General features: G+C 40.5%; 1 protein-coding gene and 1 non-coding gene across 2 annotated transcripts in view; one reads left to right on the plus strand and one right to left on the minus strand.

Moving 5' to 3' along the window:
• The window catches only part of LOC126263233 (pikachurin-like), a 1,086,760-nt gene extending 1,079,396 nt beyond the window's left edge, over positions 1 to 7,364 (minus strand). The window contains exon 1 of the mRNA XM_049960316.1: positions 6,817 to 7,364. Coding sequence (XP_049816273.1) covers positions 6,817 to 6,952 — 136 coding nt within the window. The 5' untranslated portion in view covers positions 6,953 to 7,364. The remainder of the gene's footprint in view (positions 1 to 6,816) is intronic.
• Positions 1,896 to 1,979, plus strand: Trnaf-gaa (transfer RNA phenylalanine (anticodon GAA)). Its single transcript is given in 2 exon segments — positions 1,896 to 1,935; positions 1,945 to 1,979. It is a non-coding gene; the product is annotated as a tRNA-Phe (tRNA).
• Positions 7,365 to 26,966: the final 19,602 nt, after the last annotated feature.

Raw genomic sequence — 26,966 nt, forward strand, 5'->3', positions numbered from 1 at the left:
TCAGCGAACTTATGCGCGGTGGCGTGACGTCACATGTTTTGAATAGCGAGTGCAATAGGCCGTTGTCGACTGCCGCCGTCCGCTGTTGCTATCATCGCATGGTGGAATCCAAATGTCATTCAATTTCACTATCCTCCTCATTTCCATTGAAATTTCTGGGTTGTTTTACAATTTCCATGGCCTCTCTATATAGCCTTTCATGTATCTGCTTGTCGTTGCTAGTACTTGATTCACATCAAAATGAGTTTGATGCAATCACGACTGCAAAGCGTGTTCCGCAAAAGCTGATTTGCCAGTCTCCCCTCCTCTGCAATTGCAGGTGTGCTCTTCTAGTTGTTTTCTGACAGTTCTTTTCTAGTACCCACGTGCACCTTCCCGCAACTACACGGAATCTAGAAGATCTGAAATCGACCAAGGATGCTCCGAACCACTGAAAAAAATGGAATTGTGACGTTACGCCAGCTCGCGGAAGCGGAATTTTGCTGTAATCAGTAGCGAGCCAGAATGTAAATCGGCCATTCGAAAAAGCTACGAACGCTCTTGAAAATGTCCTCACAGATTGGGACGAAACGTAGGGTTTTAAGGTGAAATCCATTCAAACACGGCATAATAGCCCGGAACATTTTATTAACTGTGTGACATTTAAGACCGTGAAAGTTTACATTTTACAACAAAGTCTGGGTAATGATTCCTGGGTATTTTGCAGTAGGTATTGTTTCCTACAATTTGTCATGAACAGAGTAGTTGTACGGTAGTGGTTTCCTTTTTCTATGCTTGCGCAAAATATTACCTTCATTTACGATTAGGGTCAACTGTCAGAGCCTGCATCTTTCATCAAGCGTCTGTGGTTCAGTCTGCAAATCTGTACTCTCTTCAGATGTTGACACTTTCTTGTAGACAATAACAGCATCTGTCAACAGTATTAAATAGCTTCCCACGGTTTATACTAGATTAGTTATGCACGCTGCTAACAGTTAGCTCCTACCACATTCCCCTGGCGTACTGCGAAAATTAACTGTGCTTCTGTCGAATCTGTCCAGTTAAGAGAGTCGTGATTCGTTCTGCCTGCAAGGAAGTCTTGAATCCAGTCGCAAATTTGGTCAGATACTCGGTAATCTTGTACTTTTTTCACCAAACAGCAGTGCGAGATGGTGTCAAATGGCTTCTAGAAGCCAAGGAACACGACAGTGAGCTGTGAACCGTTGTCTACAGCGCGACCCGTCACTTCACAAGAAGAAATTTTAGAATGAATGGGAAAGTGGTCGGGCTTTAACGGGAACTACAGTCGAGTAAACGCAAAAGCAGCCTATTGACGTATTCCATCTCGACATTCATTGCCCCTCTTACGTGATAGACAAGACAGAAACATGCAAGAGGAACAACAGATGTCACAGTTGTCTGTTGAAAGTTGAATGAGACGTTCATTGTCTTCAGTTTTACGCCTACAAACGGGAAACGTACATTCGAGACGCAAAAATTAGGCGATAAAAAAGTAAACATAATTACTTCATTAACTTCATTAATTAGGTGATGAAAATAAGTTAACGTAATTACTTCGAATACAAATTAAATATTCACAATATGATCTATTTTTGATGGCCTCCGTGTTCCTTTTCTGTGTTTCATTATTTCTCACCTCATACGAGTTCAGTTCTTCAAAGTGACAGAGAAGTAAACTTGGGGTTGCAGTGGGTGCAACTGACACTGTATCCCGTTCAGCTATATTCTTAACATTTTGCTCTCAGTCACTCCAAGGACTGGTTGTGGCCAACAGCAGTCATAATGATGACGAAAATTAGTGTTAGTTTTGTTGATGTTGGACATAAATACCATGAGGACATTAATCATAAACGTAAAATATTCGGGAGTAATTTCGTTGCTGTTAGATTTGGCCGGCCTGGGTGGCCGAGCGGTTCTAGGCGCTATAGTCTGAAAACGCGAGACCGCTACGGTCGCAGGTTCGAATCCTGCCTCGGGCATGGATGTGTGTGATGTCCTTAGGTTAGTTAGGTTTAAGTAGTTCTAAGTTCTAGGGGACTGATGACCTCAGAAGTTAAGTCCCATAGTGCTCAGAGCCAATTTTTTTTGTTAGATTTGAGCCCAATGAAGTTATTTTCCAACAAAACGACGTCCTACCGCATTGTGCACAGATTTCCTATATATTACTAGAAATAATTTTCGATTTTGGGCGCAGCAACCGCAACGTCAGTATGAAATAGTTCCATAAAAATAGAGGACTAGTATGGTAATTCGATGCTTTCCGAGCGGGAAGGCGTGCCAGTCCTCAGCACGAATCCACCAGGCGGATTAGTGTCGAGGTCCGGTGTGCCGGCCAGTCTGTATATGGGTTTTGAGGCGGTTTTCCATCTGCCTCGGCGAATGCCGGATGGTTCCCCTTATTCCGCCTCGTTACACTATGTAGGCGATTGCTGCGCAAACACATTCTCCACGTACACGTACGCCATAATTACTCTACATCACAAACATTGGGGTTACACTCGTCTGGTGTGAGACGTTCCCGAGGGTTCCACTGGGGGCCGAACCTCACAATAACGCTGGGTTCGGTGTGGGGCGGTGGTGGGGTGAGTGGACTGCTGTAGCCTGTTTTGGGGTTGTGATCCACTGTGGGCTACGGCGGGGACGAAGCCTCTTCCGTCATTTCTAGGTCCCCAGTTCCATACAATACAACAGTAGTTCGACGTCTCAGTAAATAATGCACGCTGGACATGTTGTTTGATGGCGCTAAATTTCTCACGCCACTGGCCTTCGTCGCCTTATGTGTGATAAGCTGTTTCTTCTTAGTTAACTGATCTTGGTATAAAATAAAATTTAAAATATAGCTAACGTTGATATTGCGAAATGCCCACGTATCATCCGGAACACGAAAGTGATGTCATTTCGTTCATTTCCAGCTATTTCGCAATTTGGGCATGTATGACAAGAAAGTATTTGAAAACTGCTGGACTGAATCGAATTTGTGTAAAATTCCGTAAGCCAGTTCGTAGTTTAAGTATAAATCTTATCTTATGCAACGGTTGTTCGGTCTTTGGAATCTAAAGGATTCTTAATTATCGTTCATTTGCACCCTAGAACAAGTCTCCGCGGCTGAGTTCGCAGTGCCATGAAGATCGGCATGAAGGAATATCAGCAGTCACATTTTGACGATGAGGAGTGGTGAGTTGCACTTCTTGAACACCAAACAGTATCTGTCATGGATTAAATCTGCGGTCTCTTCCCAGCGTATCGTCTAATAAAGGACGTATGACAATGTTGACAGGTAACAATCTATCGGATGCAGCCGTTAAATTGCGTAGGACACTTTGTGCGTTTCCGGAAACGTAGAACAAGGCTGTAACTCTCCGTCTTCCTGGATTATCGCTCAGTGTGTCACCCTCTGTCTTCCTCCATAATCTCGTGAAAGAATTAAAACGCGACACTACAGCACACAGAAACATACAATGAAGTTGTCCCTCAATATACTTTCACAGCTGACAGGCAAGAGAGAAATCTGTTAAGCTGCGTAATGTCACCACGCTACGTATGGTGTGAATGGATGGATGGAGACGAGTCACTATGAGACACTGCTAGTACCGCCTCATTAATTAATGACGCTACGATATATTTGATAAGAGGTGTTGTTCACGGAAGCTGTTACTGGATTACATCCCCTGACATCTTTTAAAGAATTTAAAAAACAGCAGGTGCTTCAAATGCGCAGTGAACCGAATCACCACTTACCGACTTATATTTCTCGATGTCTTTGTCTGTTAACAATAACTTCCGGGAAATACATAGATGTCGAGGCTACTTCCCCAAGTACGTTCAAAATAAAATCGTGATTGCGAATGATTTGAATTTGTTTTTTAACTCTGTTCCCAAAATCGGGATTTAGTGTCTAGTCTACTTGACACCTTCGCCGATATTATCTCTTTCTTCCATAAATAACATAGCTTTATTACAGACTGTATGGGTTGCGTAGCGACAAGTGAGGCCTATGAAGGATGTTTACGAATACTGCCGTCTACATCCCTTTGAGCCTGGCCACATTGCGTGTAAAGTGGATATTCAAGCGGACCGTGCTACTGTATAATGCCTAGTCTGAGTCAATCCTCTAACGAACAGCTGTAGAGTAATGGCTCTCATTCCATTAACTTCAGTACTGTTCTGTGTAATAACGATCGACATGATGGAAATATATTCCTCGTATGAACTGGCGACCGAAATGAACTTTAAATTAATGCAGTCCGATCGTATGAGAATTTCCTTGCATTTACCTCAGTTAACTGGTTTTGACACATGTCATCTTGGGACATAAAAACCATAAATGTTTGTAAGGCTCATTATGATTATGTACTTGTTGCTGAAATGCATTCCCCTCATGTTCATCGGTTTTTTTTAATGGGACCTAAATTCCGAGGTCATCAGTCCCCTAGAACTACTTAAACCTAACTAACCTAAGGACATCACACACATCCATGCCCGAGGCAGGATTCGAACCTGCGACTGTAGCGGTCGCGCGGTTCCAGACTGAAGCGCCTGGAACCGCTCGGCCACAACGGCCGGCTCATCGTTATTACAGAAATTCGTATTAAGTTTTGTCGTATACAAGGCGATTGAGCTGCCCCTCACTATCTGTAGGTTTTATAGAACCTGCAGTGGCTTCAAAACCCATGCGTGAGATTTTCATATTTTCTCGCTCGCTAAGTGCTAAATATAATTCCTACAGAAAAAATGAACAGGATCATTTTTGTAGAAACTTTTTGCTGTATGCCACAGCTTTCTGCGTGCTCTAGAGAAACGTCTTTGAAGATCACTTTTGTCAGTTTTTCTTGAATCATTCGGAAACTACAGGAGCTAGCGAAAACTTTTCCGAGTACAAAATTTAACTACTTAAATTTAGTACTAAAAGGTCGTGTTCATTCTTTTCTGTGGCATTAATAACTTGTGTGTAGCGAAGGAGAGAATATGAAAATCTTGCTCGTGGTATCTAAAGGCGTTGTGGGTTGCATAAAATCCATACGTAGGGGCAGCTGACTTACCTATTACGTAGAGAACTCTGTAGATTAGATTAGATTAATACTAGTTCCATGGATCATGAATAAAATGATTATGAAGGATACACTACACCCACTCCCCCCGCCGGGAACCGAACCCGGGCCCCTTGCGTCGGAGGTTGTAACAATACCGCTGCGCTATTTTTTTTTTTTTTTTAAATCTCATTTTGTTCGCTTTTGTTCGTTGCATCTGCTCGGGGCGGACGTCTTAAGACATCCATTTATGTTCGTTGTTGATCGATTGACTCAGTTTTTTTATCACAGAGGGCACGTAACCCTCTGACCGAACACGCTGAGCTACCGTGCCGGCTTACGCTACGGAGGCGTGTCTGTTACACTGGGTGTTATTCACGCCTCGCTAGAATATCCACTTCATACGCAATGCACGTTACCTCAAGCAGCTTTGGATGCACTACGTTGAACTGGTCATCGCTTTCATAGCAACATACTAAAATCATTAATAACTGAAATTAGCATTCCTCATCGATTAATATTTTTTCCGAGCAGGAAGGTTGGATAAGTACCTGAACCAAATCTCTGTCGTTTGTGAGTACCCGCTGAAACTTGTGCGACTTCCGACAAACATCGACGGTAAGTCGACTCGCAGTTCACTGTGCGATCGTTGTCTCAAACGTTGGTTTAGGCACTGTCCGACGCACGCTTCAAACCTGTCACGAAGGTTACCACAGACAGTAACTGAAAACATAAGCTTCATATTTTTACATTTTCGACAGCGATTATAAACATAACGTTCATGAAACATGTTTGGTGACTGCAAACACGGCCCATTAAAAGAAACACAGTCCCCAGAAGCATCTGAGAGTACGTCAGTGGATGACGTTTCACATTCACAGCGGTCCTCGGAACCAAGGTAGGCTGCTCGAATCAATCCGGATTGGCGTTCAGCGTTGTAGAAAGAACTAGAGTCGTAATCCGTAAGCTACACTAGCACCGGAATCACATATCACGACATGTACGGCTTCTCAGGTGCGCGACACAAATGCGTGCTCTGATGAAACACGAACCATTGTCGAGTGAGACGAAGCATTTTTATTCATGGCGGGTCATGAGCTACTCTGAATATATATGACAAGTCGAAAAGTGTGTCGGAACAGGGCTCGGAGACCCACAGACCAGGTATGTGCCCGGATTAGAGTCACGGACCAAACCTCAACTTCGTGTTATAATAAAAAAGTTATCTGAACAATTATTAATTGTTGTGGCAGCTTCATGTACAGCATTTTGTGCAAATTAACGAGATTGTATTCTGCTGAAACATCAATTACACAAATTATTAATATTCTAAATATTTTAAACATAACTGTTGTAAATGAGGAGCAAAAATACACAGTATATTCTAGTGCATTAGGTGATGTGGAATGGTTGAATAATTCCACAGTTTAACTCTCCATTATGAACAAGGCAGAGAATTTGTCTAAAACGTGTCAATGATAAATTAACTAATTAACTACCATGAAACTGTAATTAAATAGTATTTAATTACTAAGTGACAGCATCATTATCTACGAAGTATATTTAATGATGCTTCCTGTATAAACAAATACGATCAGGTCGAATTTGTGCACCACTTAAATGACACAAATTAAACTGCGAGGTGTGTCATGAGCATGCATCACAATTACTCACAAGACTATACTATATGATCTACTGAGACAAAATTAACTGATGTTCCATGTGGTCCTAATATAATTATCTCAGGCTGATGGCACATGTATTCTAGTTCGAGTAGTTGCTGTCTTACCTTGGAATGCCGCTTCAAAAAGTGAGTTCTGCACATCTGCTTGCTGAACAGCTGAACGTGTATATCCCACAAAAAGCACACACAGAAACAGTAAACGCGATGGCACACGTTCCATATCTCCGATCTTCATTACCATGATGCGAATACTGATCAAAACGCTGAACAAAAGTAAACAGAAATTTTTAAAAACACGCTAGCGTACACTGGTGTAGTTTCTGTCACTGTTGGCGGTCTCAACGAATCGGTTGTTCTCAACAGAAAGGGAACGAACTGGCGTCTCCTAGAGAGCGCAATCCAGCTCTGAGCGTCGGCATTCGGCGTCGTGAGGGTGGCGACAGTAGGGGGCGTCGGCGTCTAAAGGCATCGAACCGGAGAGGATGCGAGCGCGGAATGTGTCTTCTCCCCTAGTCACGCAAAGCGCGCCGCAGCCGGCTGCCGACTCATCGCTGGCGCAGTGGGATCCTAGGGGCGTCCGGGGAAGCTGAACTAGCACAGGCGCTGTGCGCGCAACGCGTCTCTCGCGCGGTCGCTGACGTCCGTCTACCGCGGCGTCCACTGCCAGACTGAGACCACGGAATGCACGCGGCGGCCGCCAGGCGGCTCTGTCGTCGAACCGGGCGAGTCCACGTCCGCGCCGCGCCGGGGGCGGCCGTCGGGTCAGCGGGACGCCACGAGAGCTCCCGCGCTTCGATCGGCGCCCGCAAATTGTTCCGTGTAACACTTCCAACGCTCCAGCGCAAAATATAAGTTTGCTTTTTTCAATATCCACAGCCTACAACAAATATAAACCTCACTAATGTACATCATAGTGAATCTATGCAATTCAAAAACTCAGAACTTTCGACATATCGAACAGGTCATTTCAAGAAGGTCTTGAGTCACAAATGTAAAATTTTACAGCAGAAGGTGAAAAACTTCCTACAGCATAAATCATATACGCATTTATTCCCATTTAGCTGGCAATGCTATAATAACACGTCTCTATGTATACAATGAGAAATGAAACTGTCGTGTAATATTATTGTGTCAGTTTTATTAAATATTCCGTGTGAGAACTGTAGATAAACATGTTAAGCGCTGAGCGCATGAACAAAGATCGCGCTATTAGCGCAACTGTCAGAGAAACATTATCAACTGCGAGAAAGAAGCTCTTTGCGATATAATGTATTCTGAGGAAGGATGTAAGCGAGAAGCGAGACTGTAACTTCAGGTGATGGCGAGAATAAACGTGGAGGAGAATGCGGAAATTTTCCAGTTGTTGAAGAGCCGCCATTGTGATATAATGTTTACGGATTTAAATTTATTTAAATGCTAAGTCATACAAAAGTTAGCTTAAATGTGATTAAATGTTATTGGAAGTCACAAGAAGATTAAAGAAATGAAAGTTTGTAAAAAGGTGAGCTATTATGCATTTGCAGCGAACTTTACTGGAATGTGGAAGTGTTCACACTTAAGTGCATAGACAGTCAGTCGTCTCGCTTTATGAATGAGTGCCGGTTCGAGCCAGCACACTGTCCAGATCCATCGAAATATGTCTCCTTTCCTCAGAACTGGTTTAAATTTATCGATAATTTTCCCTCAATTTGACGCCAGCATTTAAGAGTCATCAGAGTGGTTTAAATGGTTCAAATCGCTCTGAGCACTATGGGACTTAACATATGAGGTCATCAGTCCCCTAGACTTAGAACTACTTAAACCTAACTAACATAAGTACGTCACACACATCCATGTCCGAGGCAGGATTCGAACCTGCGACCGTAGCGGTCGCGCGGTTACAGACTGTAGCATCTAGAACCGCTCGGCCGCCACGGCCGGATCACCACAGTGTACTACAGCACCTATCCCGAAGTAACGTCTGTCTGTAGCGAAGCTGTATGAATATAGAAACTTTCAGAGAACGACGGAGTCTATCAACATCAGTGCCAGGGAGCAGAATAAAGCCGCAACGTTGCAACACAATAGTCTCTTTCAAATTACGGCGACTGCAAAGATAAAGTTAATGTTGAAATATTTTCTAAACTTGATGAGTAATCTCTGTCCTGATGAAGGATACTCAGGCATTTAAGAGGCCACAAACAATTTTTGCATTGCACATTCCATACATTAGAAAATTTGAACTTTATTAATTTATGAGTAGGAAGTAAATATACAACAATTAATATGGTTATTGAGTCTTGAAGCACTGTGTAGCATGTGTATTTTTGTTTTGTAATTTGTAGTTTAGCATAGAAGTAAGTTCAAAATTTGCTTACTCATGATCTTTGTGCAGTAAGAACTATTCGTTTAACTGAAACTAGACTTGGAGAAACGAGTTTTTATAACAAAATAAGTAAATATTTGGAACTGCAAACTGAAATGAGACACTGTTTTACTAACATTTTGGGCTGTAGGTGCACTTCTTATAACAATGCTCAAGCAAAACACAATGAACATAGTCATCATTGTTTCTTCTCCCGTTCTTCCTGTTGCTAATAAGATTCCATGCAGTCAGCTGGAATATATCTTTTCACTTCCAGTATATCTCGTATTTTCTTGACATTGACAGGCACACGTTTTTCAGGATATTCTAGCTTATTGGGAAGAACAGGATCCTTAGCGAAGCTGTAATGGAGCTGAAATGTCTCCGTGACAGTACCACAAATGAAGTGATCTTTTTTCACTCGCCCAGGATAATGTGCATGATACTGCAAACTCATACATTTAGAAGGGGAAAAAGAAATTTTATGTTCCTTCGAAATGTTTCTATGCTCCATTCAGAGAGGCGATACTTCATAAAATAGATAGGCCACCAAATTCTAAACGCTAATATAAAAAGAACGGCAACAGTTTCCTCTGAGAATGTACTCGGTGCCATTTTGATCATTATGGTTTTCTCTTGAAGTATACACATCCCAAATACTTTATAGTCCCATCTCTATCATTCGGGAGATAACTAGCCTGTATATAGGGAAGTAATGTTTGATCTTCTTAAATCTCGCAGTTGATACAAGTGTTAAAAAAAATTATTGATTGTGCACTTCCTATTGTGACCAACACGCCCGTTGGAGAACACATCTTTTAGGATATGTTTATGGACGTAGTGGCGTAGAAATGGACAAGTTTCATTCCCACCAGTCGTGGTTTCAGTTTCATGGTACCTGTAAAAGTGTGAGTGCCTACATCTCATATTACGTATGTCAACAACACTGACCTCTATAGCTTTTCCAAATAAAAGATATACCGTACAGGAATATTTGGTAACTGCAAATTTTGCATGTGGTGAACCGTCATTAATTTTACTGTAAAATTTTTTGGCTCTTCTGTGGTGAATGACTAACCGGATATTTACAGTTTATCGATCTTAACGACAATAAATACACATGAATACAACAACAGGCCACCAATGTCGTTTGCTTTCAATTAAACACGCTTCCATACAGTCACTGCAAAAAGAGCCCGGGTCAATGACTCACGAATTTCCTACATGTAGCGAATATTTCGAGCTATGTATGTATTAATCTGGCTAGCCTTCATCACCCATTTCCAATAAAGTACTCATTTTTTTTTAAAAAAAAAGGTTGCCTCACTACCTATCTTCGTTGACCATTTCAACTGTAGTCTCTTTCCTCAAGTAATTTTTGTGTTCTGTTCTTTTCTCTTGTGATTGCTGACCATCTGAAAAAATGCCAGTGTCACCGCTGCGAATATACTCTGTGAGTCACATCATTTTTAGTCGAGGGTATGTTTTTGGTCACTATCACTTTCCCCTCCACTGTTACAATAGCGGGAAAAAGGATTGGCGGTATGATTCAGTATGAGTTCTATTTTCTGTTCTTATCCATCTTGCCATTTTGATGAAATTATTTGTGAGAAAATAATACACAGCTGGATAAAAAGTACCCAGACGCACCTATATGATGTGGAATTTTCCACTTGATGTTACGAGATTCGGACTCACCACAGCCGGCCGGGGTGGCCGAGCGGTTCTAGGCGCTACAGTCTGGGACCGCGCGACCGCAACCGTCGCAGGTTCGAATCCTGCATCGAGTATGGAGTGTGTGATGTCCTTAGGCTACTTAGGTTTAAGTAGTTCTAAGTTCTAGGGGACTGATGACCTTAGAAGTTAAGTCCCATAGTGCTCAGAGCCATTTGACTCACCACAAGAAAAGTAGACAAGCAGTCAAGAGACAGGGTCTTTGAACTTGCCTAGTCACTAGCAAGAGACACATCGGAGACAGTTCATCCCTTCTATATCTGCCCTCGTCGCTTGTTGGTGATGTGATAATGAAGTGGGAACGCGAAAGAACGGCCACAGCTAAACCCGGACTTGCCGGAACTCATGTACTTGCGACCACAGACTATCGAAAGTTGCGGAGGGCGGTTGTAAACAATAGTACGAAATCAACGGAAGGAATTACTTGTTAGCAACGAAGGACTGCCATCAGTTCAGCTAGCACAATGACTGCGCGTAGGGAGTTAACAAGAAATGGGTACAATCGACCAGCAAAGGGATGCCCGCAGGTGAGGGATAGTGGATACGTAGGGCTTTGATAATTCATTTAGTTTACGTATGTGAAAAAGGACCTGCTAACTGTAGGGCACAGAGTTCAATTAGCTAAAATATCTTGAAAATTATCACTAAAATGTCCTGAAATATAAATAAAATCAAGTGAAAGGAATATAAAGTATATGTAATGTGGCCCGCCCGGTTGACCGTGCGGTCTAAAGCACGGTTTTCCGAGCGGGAAGGAGCGCATGGTCCCCGGCACGAATCCGCCCGGCGGATTTGTGTCGAGGTCCGGTGAACCGGCCAGTCTGTGGATGGTTTTTAGGTGGTTTCCCATCTACCTCGGCGAATGCGGGCTGGTTCCCCTTATGTCGGAAATTGTTGCGCAAACAAGTTCTCCACGTACGCGTATACCAACATTACTCTACCACGCAAACATAAGGGCTACACTTACTCTGGTGTGAGACGTTCCCTGGGGGGTCCAGCGGGGGCCGAATCGCACAATAACACTGGGTTCGGTGTGGGGCAGCGGAGGGGTAAAGTGGACTGCGGTAGTCGTCTTTGGGTTGTGGACCACTGCGGCTGCGGCTGGGACGGAGCCTCTCCGTCGTTTCTAGGTCCCCGGTTAGAATACAATACAATATGCAAAGTGAATTATAAAATGAACTACAGTAATAAAATATCAATAGGATGTCAACTGTAATTAGAAATCATTACGTTTTTCTTTAATAAATCTCATTGTTTGAACCATCTTAAGGCCATAGCAGTGTATGACAGTCAGCATGTAGACGTTCACGAAAGTGAGAGAACGTTTGTTGTTGGACGACACATGCTTGTTGTTAGAAAACCTATCAACATTAACTGAAACAGCTGGAGCGTGTACCGTGATATTTTCCTGTAGTTAAAAAAAAAAGAATCTAAATAATCGACACACTTATAATGATATTTCACAGAAAGAAACAAGGTTTGGTAAAGTATCGATGTAAGAAATCCATATTTTCGTTTCAATACCAATACCTGGTACATGTTAACAACAGTAATTGACGCGATGCAGGTGGCTGCGGCGAGCGGTTCTGGGCGCTTCAGTCTGGAACCGCGCTACCGCTACGGTTGCAGGTTCGAATCCTGCCTCGGGCATGGATGTGTGTCATGTTCTTAGGTTAGTTAGGTTTAAGTAGTTGTATGTTCTAGGGGTCTGATGACCTCAGATGTCAAGTCCCATAGTGCTCAGAGCCATTTGAACCATTTGAGCCACTTGACGCGATAATGATAATAACGGTGCGACCTTCAATTTACACTTGTGTACACTTTCGGATGATGTTTCACTGCCAAGTAACATAGCTTTGTGTGACTTGGACCACACGTAACCACAATTGCTGCAGTATAGCTGAAAAAAAATACGCAGTGACACGAACAGAAATGACAATTTTTGCAAAGACAATAATTACGCTAAAGTCGCCGCTATTTATGATGGTCCGCTGGACATTTTATAAAGTGGAACATGGTTCGTAATAGGCTGTGTGAGCATTACGGGCGGCAGCGCATAGTCTGCAACGTGTTCCTACACTGGCCACAAGACTGGTAAGGAGTTGTTTTGGTAGGGCGTTCCATTCACCCAGGAGCGTGGGCAACAACTAGTGGGTGGTTGCTGGTGAATGTGGATGTGCTTCAGTACGTCTCCAGAATGCATCCCATACGTGAATGATGGTATTTAAGTCCAAGGAAGGGACAGGGCAGTCCATTAGCGGACTATCCTCTCATTCCATCATCCAGTTCTTTGAAGACGGTACCATCGTCAGTGAACGCTATTGCGATACTGTACTCCTTCCCCATATGCGTATTTGCAGTGGCGTATTCAGCCCTGACTTCATTACTGTGGATAACAAAGCGCGACCGCAGCGAACGTAGGAGGTGGAGGACGATATTCAGCGAATGGATTGGTCTGCCCATTCTTCTGACTTAAATCCAATCGAGCCTCTGTGGTATGCGTCGGGGAGACATAATGCTGCACGTCCCTGTGCACCAACGACCACCTGCTGTGTTCGATGCGGTGACACACTGTTACCGACATAAATGACGCACACTGCGTAGGAGCACGGTGTCACAGTAACACCGGCCGGTGACAGCACCGTGTTCAAAGATTTGGAGGTCATTACGCCCTTGCGAGATTACACCACCCGCATCGTAGTACCCTGGCCACCGAAACAATCATGTTCGGCGATGTTCATCGGTGCTTTACGTGTCCCCTCCTCTCGCCTTATGACGATACGTCCAGTATTGTGTAACAAGATTGTTTTGGTGATTCAGGAGTGGGGAAGCATAAAGTTGCATGTGTCTGCCGACCTTCAGTTCTTGCTATGCTATGAGCACTGTTTTTAAAGAGCCAATCTGATTCGATTCATTTTCCTTAAAATGAGTTCGGGACCACCGGTGCACGTTCACTTTTTACACATTTGTATTACCTTCGGCATTTATTCTGCAGAGTTGCGTAATTTAAATTTGAATTTGCCACTGAGATAATTGTTAAGATGGCGGCAGACAATTGATAGAGACTTTCTATTGTTAAACCAAATAAGTATTTTAACTATTTATTAAACTTTACAGAAACTCTACTTTCGTATTGTGCACTATTTAGACTTCATCAAGCAAACATTTGATTTGTTTCTAAGGAAAACAAAAACGCGATACAAATCGCTATCATCAATGGCTGCGCTCGTTGCAGCGGAAAGAAATAATTAACGCAGAGAGGAATTAAAGTTACAAATAATTATTCACTCAAATTTATAATAATAATGAACTCTATTTTCAAGTAATAATTAACAAATAATTACAATTTCTTAACAGACCTCAGTTTGATATGCTTCATCATTATTCACAATGTAAATCACAGTTCTTCACGCGTCCACTAGTTCCTGCGAAACACGTTTCACTGTTCCGATTGCTGTCAGTAGTTTTCCACAGTACTTAACAGACAATCTGTATACCAATGACACTTTTCAAGTAATGAGGTCTGGTACACTTGCACATAAGTTCATATTACCATGACTGAATAACAAAACTTAAAATTTTACACTGTCACATGAACATGAGACGATATAAAACTTTCAGAATCTGCTACATTATCTTCACCATGAGATCATTACTGAGCTGTCCAGATAACAATACATTTCCATTTTTATTACAGATACATATATCTATATATTTCAATTTTTTATTTTTCTTGTTTTTTTTTTAAATTGGGATTGTTATTTACCATGTTTTTGGGAGAGATGTCCATGTTCGGTTTATCTAACCGGAATGTTGCTGGTAATCTTTTATGATTCCAGGGCGTTCAGTGAATACTTCGAGGTATCCGGATAATAATTCTGTTAATTGTCTAGCCTCTGAAGCATTAATGCAAGTTGCCTCCTGTACTTTCTCTTCTATTGTTGTGACGATGTCACTCACGTTGCTGGGTGCATCGTTATTTCGATTTTTGTGACACATCTGTGGGTGCTTATGATCCATCACTAACAACTTCTGTTTGCTGACAGAAAGACTCATTTCTCTCCTCAGCGGAAGGTTCGCACCGGACTCCCGATTCAGCATTAATGTTATGGGTCGCTGTTGGTACTTAAGTCACATGTCCCACGGGCGAGATCAATTACAGCTTCTCTTTCCCGAAGGAAGTCAAGACCCAGAAGCACCGGTACTGACAAGTTATCCATCAGTAGGAACGTGCATAATAAGCGATCATTTCCCAAGGAAACTTCCATCTGTGTCTGGTATTTTATACTCTGTGTCTTTTTTCTCAAAGCCCCTATAACCTTACAATTTGCAACCGGCAAAATCGGCAATCTTCTTATCTCCGATACCTTCATGAAAGGCTGCGTGTTCATAACTGATACATTCGCACCTGTGTCAAGCAGAATGGTAGTTGTTACACCATTTACAGCTCCGGTGACACTTGCTTGGATATTTTCCCTTTGTGGCTTATCAGAGGCGGCAGGTTCCTGATATAGCTCATATTCGATCTTGTTGCCATCCTGATACCGTATCATGTTTATTTTTTGTTCCGTCGACCTATTGCCTTCATTGTTGACCTCGGTCACCTGGCGAAGGCCTACAGGGACCGAAATTAGTTTGTCAGTTTCTGAGTGTTTTGTTTTGCTTCCGAAGGTACCTCCACTATTCTAACATTTTGTGAGTTTTCAATCGGAGGATGCCTGCTTGGATCCCACCACGGTGGATATTGATTGCCTGGTATAGGTATAGCCTGTACATAATTTATTGGCTGACCTGAATTGATAGAATTTTGGTGCGGCTGCCAATGACTTGGCCCTGGCTGTCGCCAATATTCACTGTCACCCCGCATATTTTTAGGCTTGTCTTTATATGGACTGTCTTACCTGTTGTCATTTCGTCTCTTTCGGTTTCTATTGTTAGTGGTTGGGTTTTCATTGTGGTACGGCCTCTGATTACCATTCGGTTGTTGGCGTTCTTCGGCCTTTTGATAATTACTGTTATTATTATTAGGATAACCAAAATTTTGATTGTAGGTATCCCTACTAGTATTATTATTATTGTATTTTCCGTTACTATAAGCTTTACTTTTATTTTTCTTTGGACTACCTTCGCCCCTATTTCCATTATTTCCATTCCATGAATTTTTTCTATTAGGACTATTATTATTGCTGATCACGTCAGAATTTTTTCTGGCGTCTTCTTGTACTAGATCCAGAGAATCAATTACAGACAGAAATTATTTCAGATCGGTGTCTGTAACATTAAATAAATTTTCTCTAATATGTATGGGTAATCTAGCTTTCAGCACTCGCAATAAGTATCTGGTGGTTACTGGCTCATTCCAGTACCGGGTCATGTTAAAATATTTTTCAAAGTACTTTCTTAAGGAACCTGACTTCGGATTGTACATTTCTGCATTGTAATCAATTTTACGGAGTCGCTCTTGAGTAGACGCTGACCAGAATTGATCAAGGAACGCCTTCTCAAAGTCGTGGAAAGTCTTGCAAGTTTCTGCTGCATTTAATGCCCAGAGCGACGCATCACCAGAAATATGTGAAACCACAAACTGTATTTTCTGTTCTTCCGACCATGATTTTGGAAGAACACTTTTGAAGTTTCGAATGAAAACTACTGGATGTATGTTTTTCTTGCTTTCTTCGTTAAATATTTGAAACTGTCTATGCTTAATTAGGCTTTCTTCGTGCTTCATATTAGTTAAGGTGCATGGAATTGCTATCATTCGCAGGTGGTGTGGTTACTTTATTACAAGTACATTCTATTCCACTATTATTGTTCCTTGGTGTCACATATTGCTCTTGTAAGGTAGGCTGATTACCAAAATTTGGTCTTCCTTGTGGTGCATTAAAATTCGCCGTTAGATTATCTGCGATCTTTTGACTGTCAGTTCCAGTGTTGTCATTACTGCATACTGCCAGATTTTCGAAGTGTTGATTTTCAGAGCTCAGCACCCTGGCTACTTCTGTTCGGACTTGCTTTCGGATTTCCGAGGGAATGTCCTCCTGCATTGTTTCCACAGCGGTAGCCAAGGCTTTGAATTGGTTCTGTAGTCTATCTACTTCAGTTTGAAGACTATTGAACTGAACTGGAATGTTTGTTAACGGTTCAGTAGTGGTTTTTACTGCATCGATCTCCTGCTTAAAATGGGTAGTAATAGCATTATCACAATCGACCAACACTTGATTTATCCTACATACAATTTCTTTATCTCTTTCTAGAAAAATATTGTTTGTATTTTCCATAAATTTCTTTTCCTTTTCTTGGTCGCTGAGCTCCTGTTGCTGTTTTTCTATAAGCTTTTCCTGTCTACGTTTTTCCTTTTCCTGCTGACGTTGTCTTTCACGCTCCTGCTCTTTAATAGTAAACTTTTCAAAATATGCTGTTAGCATATCCTGTATCGACATAGCTTTACCATTGCTAATTTCTGCCCCTTGCCCAGAACAAATATTGTCATTAATTCCTAACTGGTTGAATGCAGGAGTGTCAGTTTGTTTTGGCAACTCCTCAGTTTTACTATCACTCGGGACATCAGTTACTAAATTATCACTCAGAATTAAATTTTCTAATAATTCGACAGAAATACGGGTAGATTGTTCTACTTGAGACTCTGATGTCATCTCTGCATCAGTATGCTCATTCGGTTAATTTTTCTTTTGTCTAACCATTCTAAAACCAATATAGCACAACAAATAAATAAATCACTGACAAGCACCAATTGACACAAAATTATCTTATAAACAACACATATACACAAATAACACTTAAAAATATTATTATTGCAGCCAGAATATTCAATTATTACTACTTATGGCTGCAGGTACTGATTATTCAATTATTACTACTTATGGCTGCAGGTACTGATTTTATTTGAAATTGCACACGCAGCGAATGTTGTTTGTGTGCTGCTAAGTAATTACTCACCATTGACATTTGTTCCTACCTGTATTGATTGAGAGTGGTGGACTGCACTGTTTGTATGAAGTTACTGTCGCACCGACGCAGATACAAATTCGTACAGCAGTTCGGTAGGAAGATGTCAATGCTCATGAAACAAGTAATTAAACAATGATTAATAGTTTGATTTGGTACCCCGTACCTGTAACAGACCACAATTACAATTATTGCAATGAATAAATGTGCATAAGTGGCCCCACGTTGGGCGCCAGTGTGGCGTTCGCTGTTTTATTCAGTGGTTTGGAATTTAACTAATTTCTAAATGAAAATGATAATCTTATTTTATTACATTGAGTAATTACTAAATAAATTTTCTCCCGGCTAAAGAATTGGTCAAGTTGCTAAAGAACTTCAAATTAAAGTCGTGTTAAAGTGTTGTCTGCAAGTTGCGCAAGTGTCACTAAATCACAGTTCATACAACAGATTCAATACAACTATTGATTAAGTTGGAAGCAGTTATCTTCAGCAAAATGATCATTAAAACCACCGAAAATCAGCCGCGCGCAACACTGACGTATGTTACCTGAAACAGTATTCTTCGCAACTCGTGCGTAATTAATTTCGGCTCCATACATCAGCTAGAAAAGTTTCTTATAAGGATCGTGCTATGAGCACTGTTTTTAAAGAACCAATCTGATTCGAATCATTTTCCTTAAAATGAGATCGGGACCACCGGTGCACATTTACTTTTTACACATTTGTATTACCTTCGGCATTTATTCTGCAGAGTTGCGTAATTTAAATTTGAATTTGCCGCTGAGATAATTGTTAAGATGGCGGCAGACAACTGATAGAGACTTTCTATTGTTAAACCAAATAAGTATTTCAACTGCTTATTAAACTTTACAGAAACGCTGCTTTCGTATTGTGCACTATTTAGACTTCATCAAGCAAACATTTGATTTGTTTCTAAGGAAATCACAGACAAAAACGCGATACAAATCGCTATCATCAATGGCTGCGCTCGTTGCAGCGGAAAGAAATAATTAACACAGATAATGCTTACTGAGAGAGGAATTAAAGTTACAAATAATTATTCACTCACATTTATAATAATAATGAACTCCATTTTCAAGTAATGATTAACAAATAACTACAATTTCTTAACAGACCTCAGTTTGATATGCGTCCGCAACTTACAAAAGCCAACCAACAAAAGGTAAAAACAAAGGAAGACAAACACAGATCATAAAAGGAATTTACAATTATCATTGTCTTTGTATGATACACATCGATATGTCCAATTACATCATAGAATATTATATAAAAAATTAATTCGCTATTTTTTCATATGTCGAATAGATAATGTTTATAACTGTTAGAGGCATAAATTTCCTCTCGTCGCACTGTAGCCAAAAGTTTATCTCGTGGACGTTACAATGCCCCTTGGGCTGAGAAAAAAAATTAGTTTATCTGTTGTATATTTTTTTTATCAGTCCACGTAATCCACGTAGATTTGCTACTCTCAAGATGCAAATGTTTCGTTTCAATGTTGTTTTAGACATGATAAAATTATAGTTTAATCGAGTACTTTAAATGACTTCAGTGACTGTATTATCTCGGAAATTGCTGCGGATTCTTGCCGAATTAACTTATCCCCCCCCCCCCCCCCATCTGGGTTCACTGGACTCGGAAAACCGGGAATAAAACCGTCCAAGGGGCTTCAAGAAAATACAGACACCTACTTTTAACAGCCAGGCTTGACATGACTGTAATAAAATATGCTGGAAAATGCAAATTTATGACTATTGTAAGCATCTGAGATAATGAATGTTTTTTCATGGTGGTATTTCACTCATTTATCTAATGTCATAAGAATTTGCTGCTGACGTCGTAAGACCGCCCCCGTGTCGAGCTGTTGGACCGCAGACAGGTAGTGGCTGCTGCTGGACCGTCCCCGGCCGAGTCGGTGGGGCGTCGGTTGCCGTCGCCTGCATCGTGGTTTGGATCTGCTGCTGGCTAGAAGTCACGCTGCACCAGGTCTTATTTCTTCTTTCCCACGTCCCTCAGTTTAAGACGGGTACATTAAATGTCAAAATATAAGCATCAGTGACAAGATAATTACTATTCTCATCCTGTGGAAAAGTTTATTAGTGTCCATATCACTCGCATTCACACGGATGGAATTAGACTGTTTTTGGAGTATGTTCTGTATTTTGACACTGTTCAACACAATTTAGTGATTCACATGTAAGTTTATCACAATATGCACATTTTGAACACTGCACCGTTAATCATACAAGTGTCCGTTGTGTGCTTCGTTCACTTAAGCGGAATGTAAATATTTTCGCGACGCGCTGCGTAGCCAACGTTGCATTATTGTTTTGCCGCGCGGCTGACTGTACAGTCGGTCACATTAAATTTCGCACGCGGAGACGCTTCATATCAAACTACTAAAGGTCATCAGTTCAAGTTAATTATTAATACAGTCAACAGTACTCCATGTTCGTAGCGTTGCTGCTAACTTTGACACTCCAAGAGCGTTGATAAGGTTACGTGATCACAGCTTTTATCACTGTTCATCATTATTCACAATGTAAATCACAGTTCTTCACGCGTCCACTAGTTCCTGCGAAACACGTTTCACTGTTCCGATTGCTGTCAGTAGTTTTCCACAGTACTTAACAGACAATCTGTATACCAATGACACTTTTCAAGTAATGAGGTCTGGTACACTTGCACATAAGTTCATATTACCATGACTGAATAACAAAACTTAAAATTTTACACTGTCACATGAACATGAGACGATATAAAACTTTCAGAATCTGCTACATTATCTTGACCATGAGATCATTACTGAGCTGTCCAGATAACAATACATTTCCATTTTTATTACAGATACATATATCTATATATTTCAATTTTTTATTTTTCTTGTTTTTTTTTAAATTGGGATTGTTATTTACCATGTTTTTGGGAGAGATGTCCATGTTCGGTTTATCTAACCGGAATGTTGCTGGTAATCTTTTATGATTCCAGGGCGTTCAGTGAATACTTCGAGGTATCCGGATAATAATTCTGTTAATTGTCTAGCCTCTGAAGCATTAATGCAAGTTGCCTCCTGTACTTTCTCTTCTATTGTTGTGACGATGTCACTCACGTTGCTGGGTGCATCGTTATTTCGATTTTTGTGACACATCTGTGGGTGCTTATGATCCATCACTAACAACTTCTGTTTGCTGACAGAAAGACTCATTTCTCTCCTCAGCGGAAGGTTCGCACCGGACTCCCGATTCAGCATTAATGTTATGGGTCGCTGTTGGTACTTAAGTCACATGTCCCACGGGCGAGATCAATTACAGCTTCTCTTTCCCGAAGGAAGTCAAGACCCAGAAGCACCGGTACTGACAAGTTATCCATCAGTAGGAACGTGCATAATAAGCGATCATTTCCCAAGGAAACTTCCATCTGTGTCTGGTATTTTATACTCTGTGTCTTTTTTCTCAAAGCCCCTATAACCTTACAATTTGCAACCGGCAAAATCGGCAATCTTCTTATCTCCGATACCTTCATGAAAAGCTGCGTGTTCATAACTGATACATTCGCACCTGTGTCAAGCAGAATGGTAGTTGTTACACCATTTACAGCTCCGGTGACACTTGCTTGGATATTTTCCCTTTGTGGCGTATCAGAGGCGGCAGGTTCCTGATATAGCTCATATTCGATCTTGTTGCCATCCTGATACCGTATCATGTTTATTTTTTGTTCCGTCGACCTATTGCCTTCATTGTTGACCTCGGTCACCTGGCGAAGGCCTACAGGGACCGAAATTAGTTTGTCAGTTTCTGAGTGTTTTGTTTTGCTTCCGAAGGTACCTCCACTATTCTAACATTTTGTGAGTTTTCAATCGGAGGATGCCTGCTTGGATCCCACCACGGTGGATATTGATTGCCTGGTATAGGTATAGCCTGTACATAATTTATTGGCTGACCTGAATTGATAGAATTTTGGTGCGGCTGCCAATGACTTGGCCCTGGCTGTCGCCAATATTCACTGTCACCCCGCATATTTTTAGGCTTGTCTTTATATGGACTGTCTTACCTGTTGTCATTTCGTCTCTTTCGGTTTCTATTGTTAGTGGTTGGGTTTTCATTGTGGTACGGCCTCTGATTACCATTCGGTTGTTGGCGTTCTTCGGCCTTTTGATAATTACTGTTATTATTATTAGGATAACCAAAATTTTGATTGTAGGTATCCCTACTAGTATTATTATTATTGTATTTTCCGTTACTATAAGCTTTACTTTTATTTTTCTTTGGACTACCTTCGCCCCTATTTCCATTATTTCCATTCCATGAATTTTTTCTATTAGGACTATTATTATTGCTGATCACGTCAGAATTTTTTCTGGCGTCTTCTTGTACTAGATCCAGAGAATCAATTACAGACAGAAATTATTTCAGATCGGTGTCTGTAACATTAAATAAATTTTCTCTAATATGTATGGGTAATCTAGCTTTCAGCACTCGCAATAAGTATCTGGTGGTTACTGGCTCATTCCAGTACCGGGTCATGTTAAAATATTTTTCAAAGTACTTTCTTAAGGAACCTGACTTCGGATTGTACATTTCTGCATTGTAATCAATTTTACGGAGTCGCTCTTGAGTAGACGCTGACCAGAATTGATCAAGGAACGCCTTCTCAAAGTCGTGGAAAGTCTTGCAAGTTTCTGCTGCATTTAATGCCCAGAGCGACGCATCACCAGAAATATGTGAAACCACAAACTGTATTTTCTGTTCTTCCGACCATGATTTTGGAAGAACACTTTTGAAGTTTCGAATGAAAACTACTGGATGTATGTTTTTCTTGCTTTCTTCGTTAAATATTTGAAACTGTCTATGCTTAATTAGGCTTTCTTCGTGCTTCATATTAGTTAAGGTGCATGGAATTGCTATCATTCGCAGGTGGTGTGGTTACTTTATTACAAGTACATTCTATTCCACTATTATTGTTCCTTGGTGTCACATATTGCTCTTGTAAGATAGGTTGATTACCAAAATTTGGTCTTCCTTGTGGTGCATTAAAATTCGCCGTTAGATTATCTGCGATCTTTTGACTGTCAGTTCCAGTGTTGTCATTACTGCATACTGTCAGATTTTCAAAGTTTTGATTTTCAGAGCTCAGCACCCTGGCTACTTCTGTTCGGACTTGCTTTCGGATTTCCGAGGGAATGTCCTCCTGCATTGTTTCCACAGCGTTAGCCAAGGCTTTGAATTGGTTCTGTAGTCTATCTACTTCAGTTTGAAGACTATTGACCTGAACTGGAATGTTTGTTAACGGTTCAATAGTGGTTTTTACTGCATCGATCTCCTGCTTAAAATGGGTAGTAATAGCATTATCACGATCGACCAACACTTTATCTCTTTCTAGAAAAATATTGTTTGTATTTTCCATAAATTTCTTTTCCTTTTCTTGGTCGCTGAGCTCCTGTTGCTGTTTTTCTATAAGCTTTTCCTGTCTACGTTTTTCCTTTTCCTGCTGACGTTGTCTTTCACGCTCCTGCTCTTTAATAGTAAACTTTTCAAAATATGCTGTTAGCATATCCTGTATCGACATAGCTTTACCATTGCTAATTTCTGCCCCTTGCCCAGAACAAATATTGTCATTAATTCCTAACTGGTTGAATGCAGGAGTGTCAGTTTGTTTTGGCAACTCCTCAGTTTTACTATCACTCGGGACATCAGTTACTAAATTATCACTCAGAATTAAATTTTCTAATAATTCGACAGAAATACGGGTAGATTATTCTACTTGAGACTCTGATGTCATCTCTGCATCAGTATGCTCATTCGGTTAATTTTTCTTTTGTCTAACCATTCTAAAACCAATATAGCACAACAAATAAATAAATCACTGACAAGCACCAATTGACACAAAATTATCTTATAAACAACACATATACACAAATAACACTTAAAAATATTATTATTGCAGCCAGAATATTCAATTATTACTACTTATGGCTGCAGGTACTGATTATTCAATTATTACTACTTATGGCTGCAGGTACTGATCTTATTTGAAATTGCACACGCAGCGAATGTTGTTTGTGTGCTGCTAAGTAATTACTCACCATTGACATTTGTTCCTACCTGTATTGATTGAGAGTGGTGGACTGCACTGTTTGTATGAAGTTACTGTCGCACCGACGCAGATACAAATTCGTACAGCAGTTCGGTAGGAAGATGTCAATGCTCATGAAACAAGTAATTAAACAATGATTAATAGTTTGATTTGGTACCCCGTACCTGTAACAGACCACAATTACAATTATTGCAATGAATAAATGTGCATAAGTGGCCCCACGTTGGGCGCCAGTGTGGCGTTCGCTGTTTTATTCAGTGGTTTGGAATTTAACTAATTTCTAAATGAAAATGATAATCTTATTTTATTACATTGAGTAATTACTAAATAAATTTTCTCCCGGCTAAAGAATTGGTCAAGTTGCTAAAGAACTTCAAGTTAAAGTCGTGTTAAAGTGTTGTCTGCAAGTTGTGCAAGTGTCACTAAATCACAGTTCATACAACAGATTCAATACAACTATTGATTAAGTTGGAAGCAGTTATCTTCAGCAAAATGATCATTAAAACCACCGAAAATCAGCCGCGCGCAACACTGACGTATGTTACCTGAAACAGTATTCTTCGCAACTCGTGCGTAATTAATTTCGGCTCCATACATCAGCTAGAAAAGTTTCTTATAAGGATCGTGCTATGAGCACTGTTTTTAAAGAACCAATCTGATTCGAATCATTTTCCTTAAAATGAGATCGGGACCACCGGTGCACATTTTCTTTTTACACATTTGTATTACCTTCGGCATTTATTCTGCAGAGTTGCGTAATTTAAATTTGAATTTGCCGCTGAGATAATTGTTAAGATGGCGGCAGACAATTGATAGAGACTTTCTATTGTTAAACCAAATAAGTATTTAGACTTCATCAAGCAAACATTTGATTTGTTTCTAAGGAAAACACAGACAAAAACGCGATACAAATCGCTATCATCAATGGCTGCGCTCGTTGCAGTGGAAAGAAATAATTAACACAGATAATGCTTACTGAAAGAGGAATTAAAGTTACAAATAATTATTCACTCACATTTATAATAATAATGAACTCTATTTTCAAGTAATGATTAACAAATAATTACAATTTCTTAACGGACCTCAGTTTGATATAGTCCGCAACTTACATCAGCCAACCAACAAAAGGTAAAAACAAAGGAAGACAAACACAGATCATAAAAGAAATTTGCAATTATCATTGTCTTTGTATGATACACATCGATATGTCCAATTACATCATAGAATATTATATAAATAATTAATTCGCTATTTTTTCATATGTCGAATAGATAATGTTTATAACTGTTAGAGGCATAAATTTCCTCTCGTCGCACTGTAGCCAAAAGTTTATCTCGTGGACGTTACAATGCCCCTTGGGCTGAGAAAAAAAATTAGTTTATCTGTTGTATATTTTTTTTATCAGTCCACGTAATCCACGTAGATTTGCTACTCTCAAGATGCAAATGTTTCGTTTCAATGTTGTTTTAGACATGATAAAATTATAGTTTAATCGAGTACTTTAAATGACTTCAGTGACTGTATTATCTCGGAAATTGCTGCGGATTCTTGCCGAATTAACTTATCCCCCCCCCCCCCCCATCTGGGTTCACTGGACTCGGAAAACCGGGAATAAAACCGTCCAAGGGGCTTCAAGAAAATACAGACACCTACTTTTAACAGCCAGGCTTGACATGACTGTAATAAAATATGCTGGAAAATGCAAATTTATGACTGTTGTAAGCATCTGAGATAATGAATGTTTTTTCATGGTGGTATTTCACTCATTTATCTAATGTCATAAGAATTTGCTGCTGACGTCGTAAGACCGCCCCCGTGTCGAGCTGTTGGACCGCAGACAGGTAGTGGCTGCTGCTGGACCGTCCCCGGCCGAGTCGGTGGGGCGTCGGTTGCCGTCGCCTGCATCGTGGTTTGGATCTGCTGCTGGCTAGAAGTCACGCTGCACCAGGTCTTATTTCTTCTTTCCCACGTCCCTCAGTTTAAGACGGGTACATTAAATGTCAAAATATAAGCATCAGTGACAAGATAATTACTATTCTCATCCTGTGGAAAAGTTTATTAGTGTCCATATCACTCGCATTCACACGGATGGAATTAGACTGTTTTTGGAGTATGTTCTGTATTTTGACACTGTTCAACACAATTTAGTGATTCACATGTAAGTTTATCACAATATGCACATTTTGAACACTGCACCGTTAATCATACAAGTGTCCGTTGTGTGCTTCGTTCACTTAAGCGGAATGTAAATATTTTCGCGACGCGCTGCGTAGCCAACGTTGCATTATTGTTTTGCCGCGCGGCTGACTGTACAGTCGGTCACATTAAATTTCGCACGCGGAGACGCTTCATATCAAACTACTAAAGGTCATCAGTTCAAGTTAATTATTAATACAGTCAACAGTACTCCATGTTCGTAGCGTTGCTGCTAACTTTGACACTCCAAGAGCGTTGATAAGGTTACGTGATCACAGCTTTTATCACTGTTCATCATTATTCACAATGTAAATCACAGTTCTTCACGCGTCCACTAGTTCCTGCGAAACACGTTTCACTGTTCCGATTGCTGTCAGTAGTTTTCCACAGTACTTAACAGACAATCTGTATACCAATGACACTTTTCAAGTAATGAGGTCTGGTACACTTGCACATAAGTTCATATTACCATGACTGAATAACAAAATTTAAAATTTTACACTGTCACATGAACATGAGACGATATAAAACTTTCAGAATCTGCTACATTATCTTGACCATGAGATCATTACTGAGCTGTCCAGATAACAATACATTTCCATTGTTATTACAGATACATATATCTATATATTTCAATTTTTTATTTTTCTTGTTTTTTTTTTTTAAATTGGGATTGTTATTTACCATGTTTTTGGGAGAGATGTCCATGTTCGGTTTATCTAACCGGAATGTTGCTGGTAATCTTTTATGATTCCAGGGCGTTCAGTGAATACTTCGAGGTATCCGGATAATAATTCTGTTAATTGTCTAGCCTCTGAAGCATTAATGCAAGTTGCCTCCTGTACTTTCTCTTCTATTGTTGTGACGATGTCACTCACGTTGCTGGGTGCATCGTTATTTCGAT

Source organism: Schistocerca nitens, chromosome 6, assembly GCF_023898315.1.
Source record: "Schistocerca nitens isolate TAMUIC-IGC-003100 chromosome 6, iqSchNite1.1, whole genome shotgun sequence".
In the NCBI taxonomy this organism is placed as follows: domain Eukaryota; kingdom Metazoa; phylum Arthropoda; class Insecta; order Orthoptera; family Acrididae; genus Schistocerca; species Schistocerca nitens.